Below are 12399 nucleotides of genomic sequence, written 5' to 3' on the forward strand. Positions count from 1 at the left end.
AAAGCATCTTTGGGTGGTTATTTTCATTGGGACATAGATGAAAATGTCTTTTTCAACAAAATTTTTTGTTGTTTCCACAGGATTCTTTTTTTTTTTTTAAGATTTTATTTATTTATTCATGAGAAATACAGAGAGAAAGGCAGAGACAGAGGCAGGCTCCCTGTGGGGAACCCGATGTGGGACTCAATCCCGAGACTCCGGATCACCCCCTGAGCTGAAGGCAGATGCTCAACCACTGAACCACCCAGGCATCCCCAGAATTCTTTTTTTTTTTTAATTTTATTTATTTATTTGTGACAGACAGAGAGAGAGGCAGAGACATAGGCAGAGGGAGAAGCAGGCTCCCCATGGGAGAGCCCAATGTGGGACTCAATCCTAGGACCCTGGGATCACGACCTGAGCCAAAGACAGATGCTCAACCACTGAGCCACCAGGTGCCCTCCCAGAATTCTTTTTTATATAACATAAAAAATATTGCTAGTCATGCATTGTTATGGGATTTTAGCCCAAATGAGTCTGCTAAACAAAAAATTCACGTAGAATCTAGCTTAAAGAAATTGATAAAATAAAGAGCAAGTTTAGCTTTGAATATTAGGTATATTAATAGATGATCCTTTTTTAAAAAAACAGGATTTTATTTATTTATTCATGAGAGAGAGAGAGAGAGAGAGGCAGAGACACAGGCAGAGGGAGAAGCAGGCTCCATGCAGGGAGCCCAACGTGGGACTCAATCCCGGGTCTCCAGGATCAGGCCCTGGGCTGAAGGCGGTGCTAAACCGCTGAGCCACCCAGACTGCCCAAGAGATGATCCCTTTTAATGTAGTATGATATCATAGTCTAGATATATAAATATTGTTAAGAAAAAGGGAGAAAATTATGCCAAAAGTTCTGAGTTGGAGGAAATTAAAGGCATCTGAGAATTTCTTGTATTTCTGAGTTGATAGGGTCACCCAACAGGAAATAGAGGATGTTAGGATTGGTAAAATTCTAGCATATACAAACGAACTGTTTTATTACCCAACCCAGCAGGCAAACTGAAGACTTAGAGGCCACATGTACTACCTTATCTCTGCTTTAATTTAGCCAACATTTATTGGATCTTTAATGTGCCAGGTACTGGCACAGAACCCTGGTGGTATAAAGGTGAAAAGGAATGGATCCTTTCCTTTGAAAAGCAAGGGCAAGAGCCTGCTGGCAAAGGGAGGAGGCAGCATTTAGAGAGATTGAATAAGAGAGAAGGAATTACTTTGCAGAAGTCCACTAGATAGTGGATTTCACAGTGTCCATTTATTTTACAAAGAGAAAAATGTCTATTTTTGGCTAGATAGCTAGGCACTGTAGTTTTTGGGACAGATTTTTCCTTCAGCTGCCTGTGAGTGTTTCATTGCATTGATTTACTTGCTCTTTTTGATTAATATTTAATTTATCAAACATTTATTGAGCATGCTGATACAGTGTTTTACAGTTTGGAGTGGAGAATACAAAGACTAATGTATGGTCTCCCCCTTTTATCAATTTACAACTTCTTTAAATAGACATATGGCATATAGCTGTACAAGAATCTAGTTTTAAGTGCTATAATCAGAGTAAAAGCAGTGTGCTGTGGGTGACACTGTTCCTTACTGTAAATGGCCAGGTCAGTGTTAGGCCTGTTCTGTTGATAAGGCATGAAAGAATAAATGAGTTGCCCCTAAATGAGTAGCAGAACTGACTCAGCTTCTTATTAATACTTACTTTGTGTGTGTGGAAGTCATTTAAATGGTTAGATAAAATATAACAGTAGTAATAGCTAACGTTTATATGCCAGGTACTGTTCTAAAAGTTTTACATAATTACCTAATTTGATCCTTAAAATATTAAGTAGGTACCTCAATTATATGTTAGAAAATCAAGACTCAGGGAAAAATTGCTTAAGAACAACAACTATTAAGTGACAAGCCAAGACTCAAAGTGGTCTGAAACCTTTAGAGAAAAAGTAATTGCATGTTGGCAGTGTATATGCCAGTGCCTTATGGTATTTGAAATCTGAATTTATCACAATTTTGTTGAAACATTTATATAATTATAAATTTACTTAGAGATTTTAAGCATTTGTTTCATCTTTAAAACATTATTAATTATTTAAATGATAGGCCTGATTGCCATTGGATTATGCAAGTTTACCATCACCTATAGTTGTTGGAAGCTCTGATACCAGCTTATTTTTAATTGCTTTTTTTGTTGATTTGAAATAGATCAGAGGTTGGATCTGTGCAAACTTGGGCCAAATGACAATGATACGGTTAGAGGACAGATAGTAGGTAAGTGTGGAGTTTAAAATTATGTGGAATTTAAAGTCACATGAAATTTTGGCATCATTCAGACTGACCTAAACTCTAAATATCTTTTAAATCTTAGTACATTAACTATAGCTTTATTGTGTTGGCTTGAGTTAAATGTGTCCTGTAAAATGTTTCAAACTGGATCCAGGTTGTAGGCTACTTTAATTTAAAAATAAAAACCTTGAACTATAAATAATGTTAAAAAAAAAAAAAGAGGCTCCTAATGTTTAGGCATTCTTTTAAAGACAGAATTTATAGGTTATATGAAAGTTTTCTAAAAATAATTCTTAAACTGGTGTTTGAGTAAGAATATTCTGTTGAACTTTGTTTAATGTTTTACAGTTTTAAAATAATCTGTGCAAATTGAAAAAGATATGAGGCATGATAGTAGAACACTGGAGAAAGGGAGAAGTTGTTTTCTTACTCATAAGGCACTTAGTGTACTATCTTGAATTGACTCAGAGGAAGGGTTTTATATAAAATTTCCTGAGACTGAAGAATTGATGGATTGAACTTTAATCAAGATATATAGTGTGGTAGACACTGAGATGGGCACCTTTGAGGCTTCTTAAAGAAGAAAACATAATTGGAACCTTACCACTTCTCTCTAGAGCAGAATTTAGGATAAGTTGATTGCATTTTGAACCTATCAGATTCTAGTTACTGAAGTTACTTTTGAAGGACTTCATTTTCCAAGAGAATGAATTGGATTCATAGTGAATTGCCAGAGTAGCAACATAACAAAGCCCTGCTACAGTTATCACAGGGAAGTATATACACTACAGCCTTATTAAGAATTCCTGTCATTCATAGATTGAGAAGGGAGTAAAAAAACTCAAACGTAAATGCTGGCATGTAAGACTTAAATGTGATTGTTCTTACTTTATTTGATTTGGTATGCTATGTAACGTTTGCCAACTAATGTCCAGTAGTAACAAAATAGTTGCAGTAGATGTATAAATTGGCATTTATAAAAACAGACTTTTTTTTTGTCAGCAATTAAAAATAAACTTGTGGAGTATACTGTATAAAAAAGGAATATTTTACTTTAAAATGTGTGTGTTTAAATTTGAAACTTTTGTGTGAAATGGTTTTCATAGTAGAGATATGTTGGACTCAAACATTATATGTTATGATCCTGCCATTTTAAAATGGAGTAAGTTAGAAAAAAAACCAACCCAGAATAAGTTCTAGTTTTTGCTGAATTAGATCTTTACAAATAATCATACATAGATTTATATAACATCCTTTTGGAAAATGGAGAAAAGAAGGAGGTTAAAATACTAACTTTAAAAAATATTTATCCCTTTCTAATAATTTTATATACACTTATGTGTATATATATTTTTTATGATTTTGGTTCAGTGAATATAAAGCTTTTGTTGCACTTACTGTAATTATTAGTGTTTATAATGAATGATTTTAAAGGATGAATTTTATAAATATATCATAACTTAATCACTGGACTTTAATGTTATTTTGTTGCTATTGTAACATTGAAACTTGTAAGTATTTTTGGGCACTTAGCTTTATCCTCTTTTTGGAGTATTATCTTAAAGAAAAATCTTCCAAATTGTGACGACTGATTCAGGATTATAAATCTTTTCCCTTACATTTGAAACTGTTACTCAATTCTTTCCATTTCTTGTGAGTTTTTTTGTTGTTGTTGTTGTTAAGATCAAATCAGGGATCCCTGGGTGGCGCAGCGGTTTGGCGCCTGCCTTTGGCCCAGGGCGCGATCCTGGAGACCCGGGATCGAGTCCCACGTCGGGCTCCCGGTGCATGGAGCCTGCTTCTCCCTCTGCCTATGTCTCTGCCTCTCTCTCTCTCACTGTGTGCCTATCATAAATAAATAAAAATTAAAAAAAAAAAAGATCAAATCAAATGAAACTATAGGCAGAGAACATAAGGAGCACCTATAATATGCTATCATTGTCATTACCTTGATATATATACCTTTTCTGTTTTTTAAAATGATGTATTTTGTTGTGGTGGTGGTTTTTTTTTTTAAGATTTTATTTATTTATTCATGAGAGACCCAGAGAGAGAGAAAGGCAGAGACACAGGGAGAGGGAAAAGCAGGCTCCACGCAGGGAGCCCGATGTGTGGGACTCGATCCTGGGACTCCAGGATCACACCCTGAGCCGAAGGCAGGTGTCAGACTGCTGAGCCACCCAGGCGTCCCTGTTGTTGTTTTTGAAAATGATATTACACTGCAGAATTTAAGTTACCTGTTTTAATCTGTCTTGCACATCTTTTGTTGTTGTTGTTCATGGATAAAGTTCTATAGCATTTTTAATGTTGTATGGCAGTCCATGGTGGGCAAATAAATTAGCCAGTCCATTATTGCTGAATATTTAGATTATTTCTGATGTTTAAAGCTTTGGAAAGGGTTCTTATAAACATAGTATTTCTGTGACTCATTTTATATATTGCTAGGATTAGGCCATTTAAAAATACAAACCCACTTAAAAATTGCTTAGGTGTTTTGTAATACAGCAGTCTGGAGTTGAAGCTCATAAAATCCTTCATTTTGAGCCTTAATATTATTCTGAACAAAGCTAATGAGAAAATACATAGTTTTTATAGTGATTATATCTGGGTAAGCATTTCATGTAGCTTTTCTGTATAAAAACTGGTAAATACTGTTTCTAGTACAGTTTTCATAGAACATTTTGTTGATACTCACTGAGGAGAGTTATGCTACCATGTCACCTATAAATGAAGTTCATATAAAGAAGTAATGTGTTAAACTTTTTGATTAAGAAGTTGGATTATAGTCACATTTGCCCGTTTCTATTTTATCTTTTGGAAGAATTGCCAAAAATAGAATTTAAAAATATTAGAGCAGCAAAGAATTTCAGGCATATCAATTAGCCTAAACTTTAAGAATGTTAAGTGTTTTGTCCAAGATCATTGTGCCAAACTAGGTGTTAGAGCCTGGTTCTAGAGTTTACATCTCTTGCTTCCAAATTTATAGTGGTAGTTTTACACTACACTGGATGATGAATGTTTTAACTCATGGAATTTATTGCTCTATTGCCAAAATCTACTGTTTTTTTTAAATTTTAACTTATTTAATTTTAAAGATTTTATTTATTTATTTTTAAGATTTTATTTATTTATTCACGATAGACATAGAGAGAGAGAGAGAGAGAGCGGCAGAGACACACGCAGAGGAAAAGCAGGCTCCACACAGGGAGCTGGACGTGGGACTTGATTCCGGGTGTCCAGGATTGTGTCCTGGGCCAAAGGTGGCGCTAAACCGCTGCGCCACCCAGGGATCCCCAAAGATTTTATTTATTTGATAGAGCACACAAGCAGGGAGGAGTGGCAGACAGAGGGAGAGGGAGAAGCTAGCTCCCTGTGGAGCCAGGAGGCCAGTGCGGCACTCTATCCTAGGACACTGGGATCATGACCTGAGCTGAAGGCTGATGCCTAATTGACTGAGCTGTCCAGGTGCCCCTAGTTTTTATTTTTAAGGATTTATTTATTTTAGAGAAAGAGCAAGTTACAAGCAGGGGGTGCAGAGGGAGGGGGAGAGGGAATCTCAAGCTGACTTTGCAGGGCTTAATCTCATGACCCTGAGATCACAACCTGAGTCCAAACCAAGAGTTGTATGCTTAGCCAGCTGTGCCACTCAAGTGTCTCTTTTTTTAAAGATGGGTCAAGAATTAAACCCAAATTAATGTGAACCTTTCCAGTCCCTCTATATGTGAATATATACCTTTGATGCGTTATGCCTCTTAAGTATAGTAGAGGCCTTGCTTGCCCCATTACAACAAACAAAAAGGATTTAAACTCCCCTCCATAAGTACAATAAAGTGTAGAAAAACATAAAACTCTAATGTCACTCCTAAAGGGAAAATCTCATGGAGAAAGAAGTTACAGAATTTATTAGAAGCTAAAGAGTTCATTCTAAAGTATTAAGGTAAGCTAGATGTCTTTTAAAGATATATGTTTTAAATTGTAAGAAATCTTTCTAGTTTTATGACTCTTAGTAATTTTTTTTATTGTCTTATAGTAAGTCTTCAGTCCAGAGACCGAATAGGCACAGGAGGACAAGTTGTGGACTGCAGTCGTTTATTTGATAATGATTTGCCAGATGGGTAAGCCATTAATAGAGCCAAATCATTAGAGAAATAGTTGATAATATCCTTCAAATAATGACAGATAAGTTGGTGTTTATTGTATTCTTAACTTTAAAAATTTGCTGATCAGTTCCAAAATCTAGATTTTCCTTGTACTTGGAAAATTATTGAGGAATCTTGTCAAGACAAATTTATAAAAGAAGCCATGAAGTAGATGTGGTAAATTTGGTTTTTAAGAGTTTTGACTTAAGAGACAATCAAATTGCTTGACAAATATAACTTTCCTGTAAATATTATGTACTTAAAATAACAACTTTTTATTTGATTAAATTATTCAAAACCAGGCATATAAGTGCTGAATCGGAGACATTACTCTGTTTCGAGGAATGGGACAGAGATTTGTGTAGTAAAAATTTTAACAACATAGAAACATTTATTGAGCATGTGTGTGTCAGGTACTTTTATAAGTACTTTATGTGATACATTAGATCATTTCATTTACATGGCTATGATTCTGGAATTAGACCATCTGCGTTCCAATCCTTACTCTTCTATTTACAAGCTTAATGAATTTAATCAGTTTATTTAACTTTTGCAAGCATTGGTTTATATTTACTTATAGAAGAGGATGCTGATAATAGTATATATACCATACACCATTTTGAGGATTAAATGAAATCATTCATGTAAAGCACTTAGCACAGTGTTTTGTATATAGTAGGTGCTTAATAAATAATTAGCTGCTATTATTACTCCTGCTGCTACTGTTGTCACCCTCATTCATTTCATAGATTAAAAACACTGGGACTCAGAGGAGTTAAGTAAACTTGCCTTGAAGGCCACATAGTGAATGGGAGAGCTGGAACATAGACTTAATAAGCCTTGATTCCAAAGCTCATGCTTTTGATCACTGCTCTGTATCTTTGTTTGATACTAATGCTGACATTTTTCTGACTTTATTTTTAACTTTCAAAGTATTTTTAACTTTCAAAGTATGTTTAACACCAGTGAGGTGTAGTTTATATATAATAATAAGTTATAATATATATAATAATAAGTTATTTAAAGTATATAATTGGTTGAATTTTTACTTAAATTATTTTTGGTACTAAATTTTACATCCAACCCAAGGTATTTGCTCATTTTGTTTAAACTCTTAAAAATCGCCATAGTTTAAGTTTACTTATAGACCACTTTAGCTCCTTATATATATGTTCACTTTTATGGATATGAAGTAGATTATGGTAATTTTGAAGGGGAACTTTAGTATGAAATAACTAATCAGTATTAAGAGATTACAACAATGTAAGGCTTTGCTTTATTGTACTCCCCCCCATTTGTTTTTATATCACCTCCTTTAAAAATACCAATTTGGTCTATGTTTTATAATATATAGTCTTATTATAAATTAATTGTTAAACACTACATTTTGTGCTTTAATTGTTATCACAGGGCAAAAAACCTCTTAGCATATCTTTATTTCCTATTTTTTATGGCTCCTAAACCTCTGCCAGGGTTTTGATGGAAATACTAACATTACCACATTTCTATGGTCATTTGCTTATTTTGTTATATGCATTAAAAAGTTACTGAGGGAGTACCATTCTTTTGAGAAAAAAATAATTTGAGTAGGCTAAAAGCTTTAAAGAACTTTTACATACTTTTATGTTAATTTTTAAAATTAGGTGTAATTTTTATTTTTGGTATGGCTTTTTTTCCCCACTAAATACTGGAGAAATTAGTATTATTTATGAGTGTTGACATTATTGAAGAATTCTGAGTTTGACTGATGGAAAATATTAGTCATACCTCAGTGTAAATATTTTAGAAGCTTCAGAATTCCAGAAAAATACATTGTACAGTTTTAAAATAAGTTGAAAATAGTTCCAGTATTCTGTATATTGATTTTTCAGTTTGTCATTCCTGATTTATAACAGCAGATGTCTTCCTGACCCAGTTATTGCACTAAAAACATTCTGTATCCACCTTCTTATTAATGCCTTATCTCTCAATTTTTATTTAAGCTGGGAAGAAAGGCGAACTGCCTCTGGAAGAATCCAGTATCTAAACCACATAACAAGAACTACGCAATGGGAACGCCCAACACGGTAAGAACATAAAAATATCTTCCCAGGGTCTGTGCTTTTTGCCTTCCTGAAGTCATCACTTTCTGTTTATCTGTCAGCTTTACCAGATTTCCTTTCTTGGTTTATACTGCTCAAGATCAGTAGATCTTACACCAAGTGCCATTATTATTTCCAAAAGTAATTTTCAATAAAGATTGTTTAGCAGGTCATCCTGTTATTGTAGCTCTAGGCCTGTGATGGTACTTAATAAATATTTATTAAATGAGTTAATTGAATAAATTGAGAAGTTACCTTATTTATGGGACTCTTAAAAATTTTTTTGAGTCTGTTATTGAATGGCTGTAATAAACCATATATACTGGATCTTCATTTGTTCAGTCATGTTGGGATATGATTATATTATTATATTACATCTAATAAGGTCTGTGATCAAGATAAGAACCAGATATTCTGAGACCATATGGCAGGCACCTAATTTTGAGTGGGAGGCAGCAGGTTGTTAGAACTTGCAAAGGAAAACTCTGAAAGAGGAGAATTTCTGAACTAAATCTTGAAGAATGTTCAAATTTAACCAGATAAGGGGAAGATGATGAAAAGTGTTCAGAGTAGTGGTAACCAAATTGTCATTCATACATTTCACCAAATCGTCATATGCCAGTTACAATGCTCAGCATTTATACTATAACAGCGAGGAAGGGAGAAGGGCCTTCACAGAGCTTAATGTATAAAGACACAGAATACAAGATAATTTTTGGAAACTCCAAGGAAGTACATTTTTTAAAAAATTATTTATTTATTTATTTATTTATTTATTTATTTATTTATTTATTTATTTATTTATTTATATGAGAGAGCCAGGGTGTGCACGTGGCAGAGATGGGGTTGGAGGGACAGAAGAAGAGGAAGAGAGAATTTCAAGCAAGCCCCATGTTCAGTATGGAGCCAGACTTGGGGCTCAATCTCATGACCCTGAGATCATGACCTGAGTCAAAATCAAGAGTCAAATGCTTAACCGACTGAGCCACCCAGGCCTCCTGGAGGTACATTTTAAGTAACTGATGGGACACCTGGGTGGCTCAGCGGTTGAGCATCTGCCTTTGGCTCAGAGTGTGATCCCAGAGTCCTGGGATCGAGTCCCACATTGGTCTCCCTGCATGGAGCCTGCTTCTCTCTCTGTGTCTTTCATGAATAAATAAAAAAAAAAGTAACTGAAACTGAATAGGATAAGTGACTGAATTTCCTTTTTTTTTTTTAAGTTAAAAAAAACTGCTGCCTTTACTCTGTTTTTCCCCCCTCTCCCAAACCTCTCCCCTTTTTCTGAGCAGGACTTGTACCAGACACAGAACATCAAATACTTCTCTAAGCTATACCTACTTTTATTTATTGGGGATTCGTTGCTTAACTCATTAAGTCACAGTTTTCTGTGTTATATTACAATCCTCAGGTAAAAGCTTAGCTCATGTTGCTATTTTAAGAATACTTATTTGAGAGTTGTATTTCTAATATTAAACTGCCAAGGATTTTATTGTAGTCAACCCATTTTTATTGCATCTGAGCGTAAATAAATATGTACTTGTGTCAGTACTTTAGTGAAGTCCCATTTCCTCCTAACTCATTTAACTAATGAAACTGACTTAATTTCCATATGTATAAAGTTGATTGTGGTTGTAAATGTTAGTTTAAAAATTAATTCTTGATTATCCTCTTATATTTTGGATGCCCTACCATATACCAGAAGTTCTTTGAAGAGTCACACTATCTTCTTTATTCATTCAATAAATATTTATTGAGCTACTTTTATATATATGCCAAGTACTAAGTGCAGGGGATACACACATATATGTATATAGTGGGAAAGAAACTAGGTAGACTTTCTTTTCTCAAAGAATATTCTAGTAAGGGAAAACAAACTAAGGGTTCAGATTAAAAAATAATAATAATTGCTGGGCTGAGAAAGTAAGGTGATGGACTTATCAAATGCCTAGTGACTGCCTTAGACTTGAAGGTCGGGAGACCTCTCAGACATTTAAGCTTAAGTTATGATTTGAATGACAAAAAGGAGCCTGGCCTAGGAAGAATAGAAGAAAGCATTCTGGGTGGGAGGAAGAGCTCCTTTCCAGCCCTGAAGATAAAACAGTCTTGGTTCAAGGCAGGTTCAAGGAACGCAAGAGAATCAGTGTGGGAGAGATGGAGAGGGAGAAAGGTAGAAAGTCAGGTCTGAGAGGTGGGCTGAGGCTAAGTCAAGTAGTGCTTTATAAACTAGTACTCACATCCACAAGTATTTCTGGACTTCGTATAAAATGTAATTCAAATCAGTACAAAATGATTTCAATACATAATTGATAGTCTGCCTATTAACATGAGTTTGGTATTTAGAGGCATCAGGATTGCTTTTATTCAGAATTCTTGAAATCATTATATTTGTATTGATCATTCCATCTTGTGACTGTTCCTATGGTACATACATTGTCTGGAGAACTCTACCTCTGATATCTTGGTTGAGTAACTTTTTTTCCTTGTTACTTTTCAATAGACCAGCATCTGAATATTCTAGTCCCGGCAGACCTCTTAGCTGCTTTGTTGATGAGAACACTCCAATTAGTGGAACAAATGGTGCAACATGTGGACAGTCTTCAGATCCCAGACTGGCCGAGAGGAGAGTCCGGTCACAACGACATAGAAATTACATGAGCAGGACTCATCTACATACTCCTCCAGACCTACCGGAAGGCTATGGTATGACTAGCAGAGGAAAAATAGAGTATGGTTTACTGGTTTCAACTTACTAAGAAAGCCAGAAAATCAGCTTTAAAGAAGTTATTAATCTGGGTTTAGGATTCTGCATGAAAGTGAATGTGTAAAATCTCCCAACCTTGGAAAACCTGTGAAGTGGTAGAGGACTACCTAACCAACAGTTGACTTGGGCTAGTCATTTAATCTCAGCCCTTTTGCTCTTTTATAATGAAATGAGATGAATGATACCTCTCCTTGTCTCAGAGGTATCATGAAGAGCATATGTGACAATGTGAGGTTACTTGCAAATAATACATTCTATAAAGGTAAGATGGTACTCTTATTGATAATGGTAATCTGAAGTCAAACCCGCAGTGTAATTTTCTAGACCTACATATTTAGAAATAACTTCAAAAATATATTTCTGATGGTATTTATATCTTTGTATTGTCTATAATTTTGGATTATCTACATGATTTGGGTTATTGTTGTAAATGACTTAGTCACTTCTCTGTATAAAATTTTTATAATCTAACATAATTTCCCAAATTGTAGAATTTCATGTGGACGATGACTTCTAGTTGGATACAGAACTTTCTGAATTAGTCATAACCTGGGAGTATTCTTGTAGATACTAGGAACTCAGCTGTCTTCTCCTTTCTTGCTAAAAGTAAATCAAAATAATTATATCCTTGCCCTCCCAACAGCCTGTAGATAAACCATGTCTGGACTGATGGTGACACCTAATGACCAGCGTTGGGAATCACCTGATCCAACTTGTTTTATTTTTCCTCTACAATATGTTTTAAACTGTTCCGCAAATGCATGATTCTAGCTTTATTTTTTAAATATATTTTAACTCTTTAATTTAGAAAAAACCCAGTTTGTCCATTAACTGTGCTATACTGCACAGGTTAACTTATGTAGCACAGTGATGAGAGCATGGCCTTGGGAAATAGACCTGGGTTTATATCCTGGCTTTACCACATATTAGTTGTGTGACATTGGGCACATTATTTAATTTCTGTGAACCTCAATTTTTTATCTTCCATAAAATGGGGAAATTAATAGTCCCAACTGTGGAGGTTTGTTGCAAGAGAGGAATGATGATTTCATGTAAAATGCCTGATAGTTTCTGGCACAGGAAGCACTTAGTAAACTTTGCTT

General features: G+C 34.7%; 1 protein-coding gene across 1 annotated transcript in view; it reads left to right on the forward strand.

Annotated features, from left to right (window-relative positions):
- Positions 1-12399, forward strand: part of SMURF2 (SMAD specific E3 ubiquitin protein ligase 2) — a 124068-nt gene that overhangs the window by 83859 nt on the left and 27810 nt on the right. Inside the window, exons 5-8 of the mRNA XM_072746782.1 lie at positions 2235-2300; positions 6346-6430; positions 8437-8520; positions 11033-11235. Of these exons, the coding sequence (XP_072602883.1) occupies positions 2235-2300; positions 6346-6430; positions 8437-8520; positions 11033-11235 (438 nt within the window). The remainder of the gene's footprint in view (positions 1-2234; positions 2301-6345; positions 6431-8436; positions 8521-11032; positions 11236-12399) is intronic.

The sequence above is a fragment of the Vulpes vulpes genome, chromosome 2 (genome assembly GCF_048418805.1).
Source record: "Vulpes vulpes isolate BD-2025 chromosome 2, VulVul3, whole genome shotgun sequence".
Lineage (NCBI taxonomy): Eukaryota > Metazoa > Chordata > Mammalia > Carnivora > Canidae > Vulpes > Vulpes vulpes.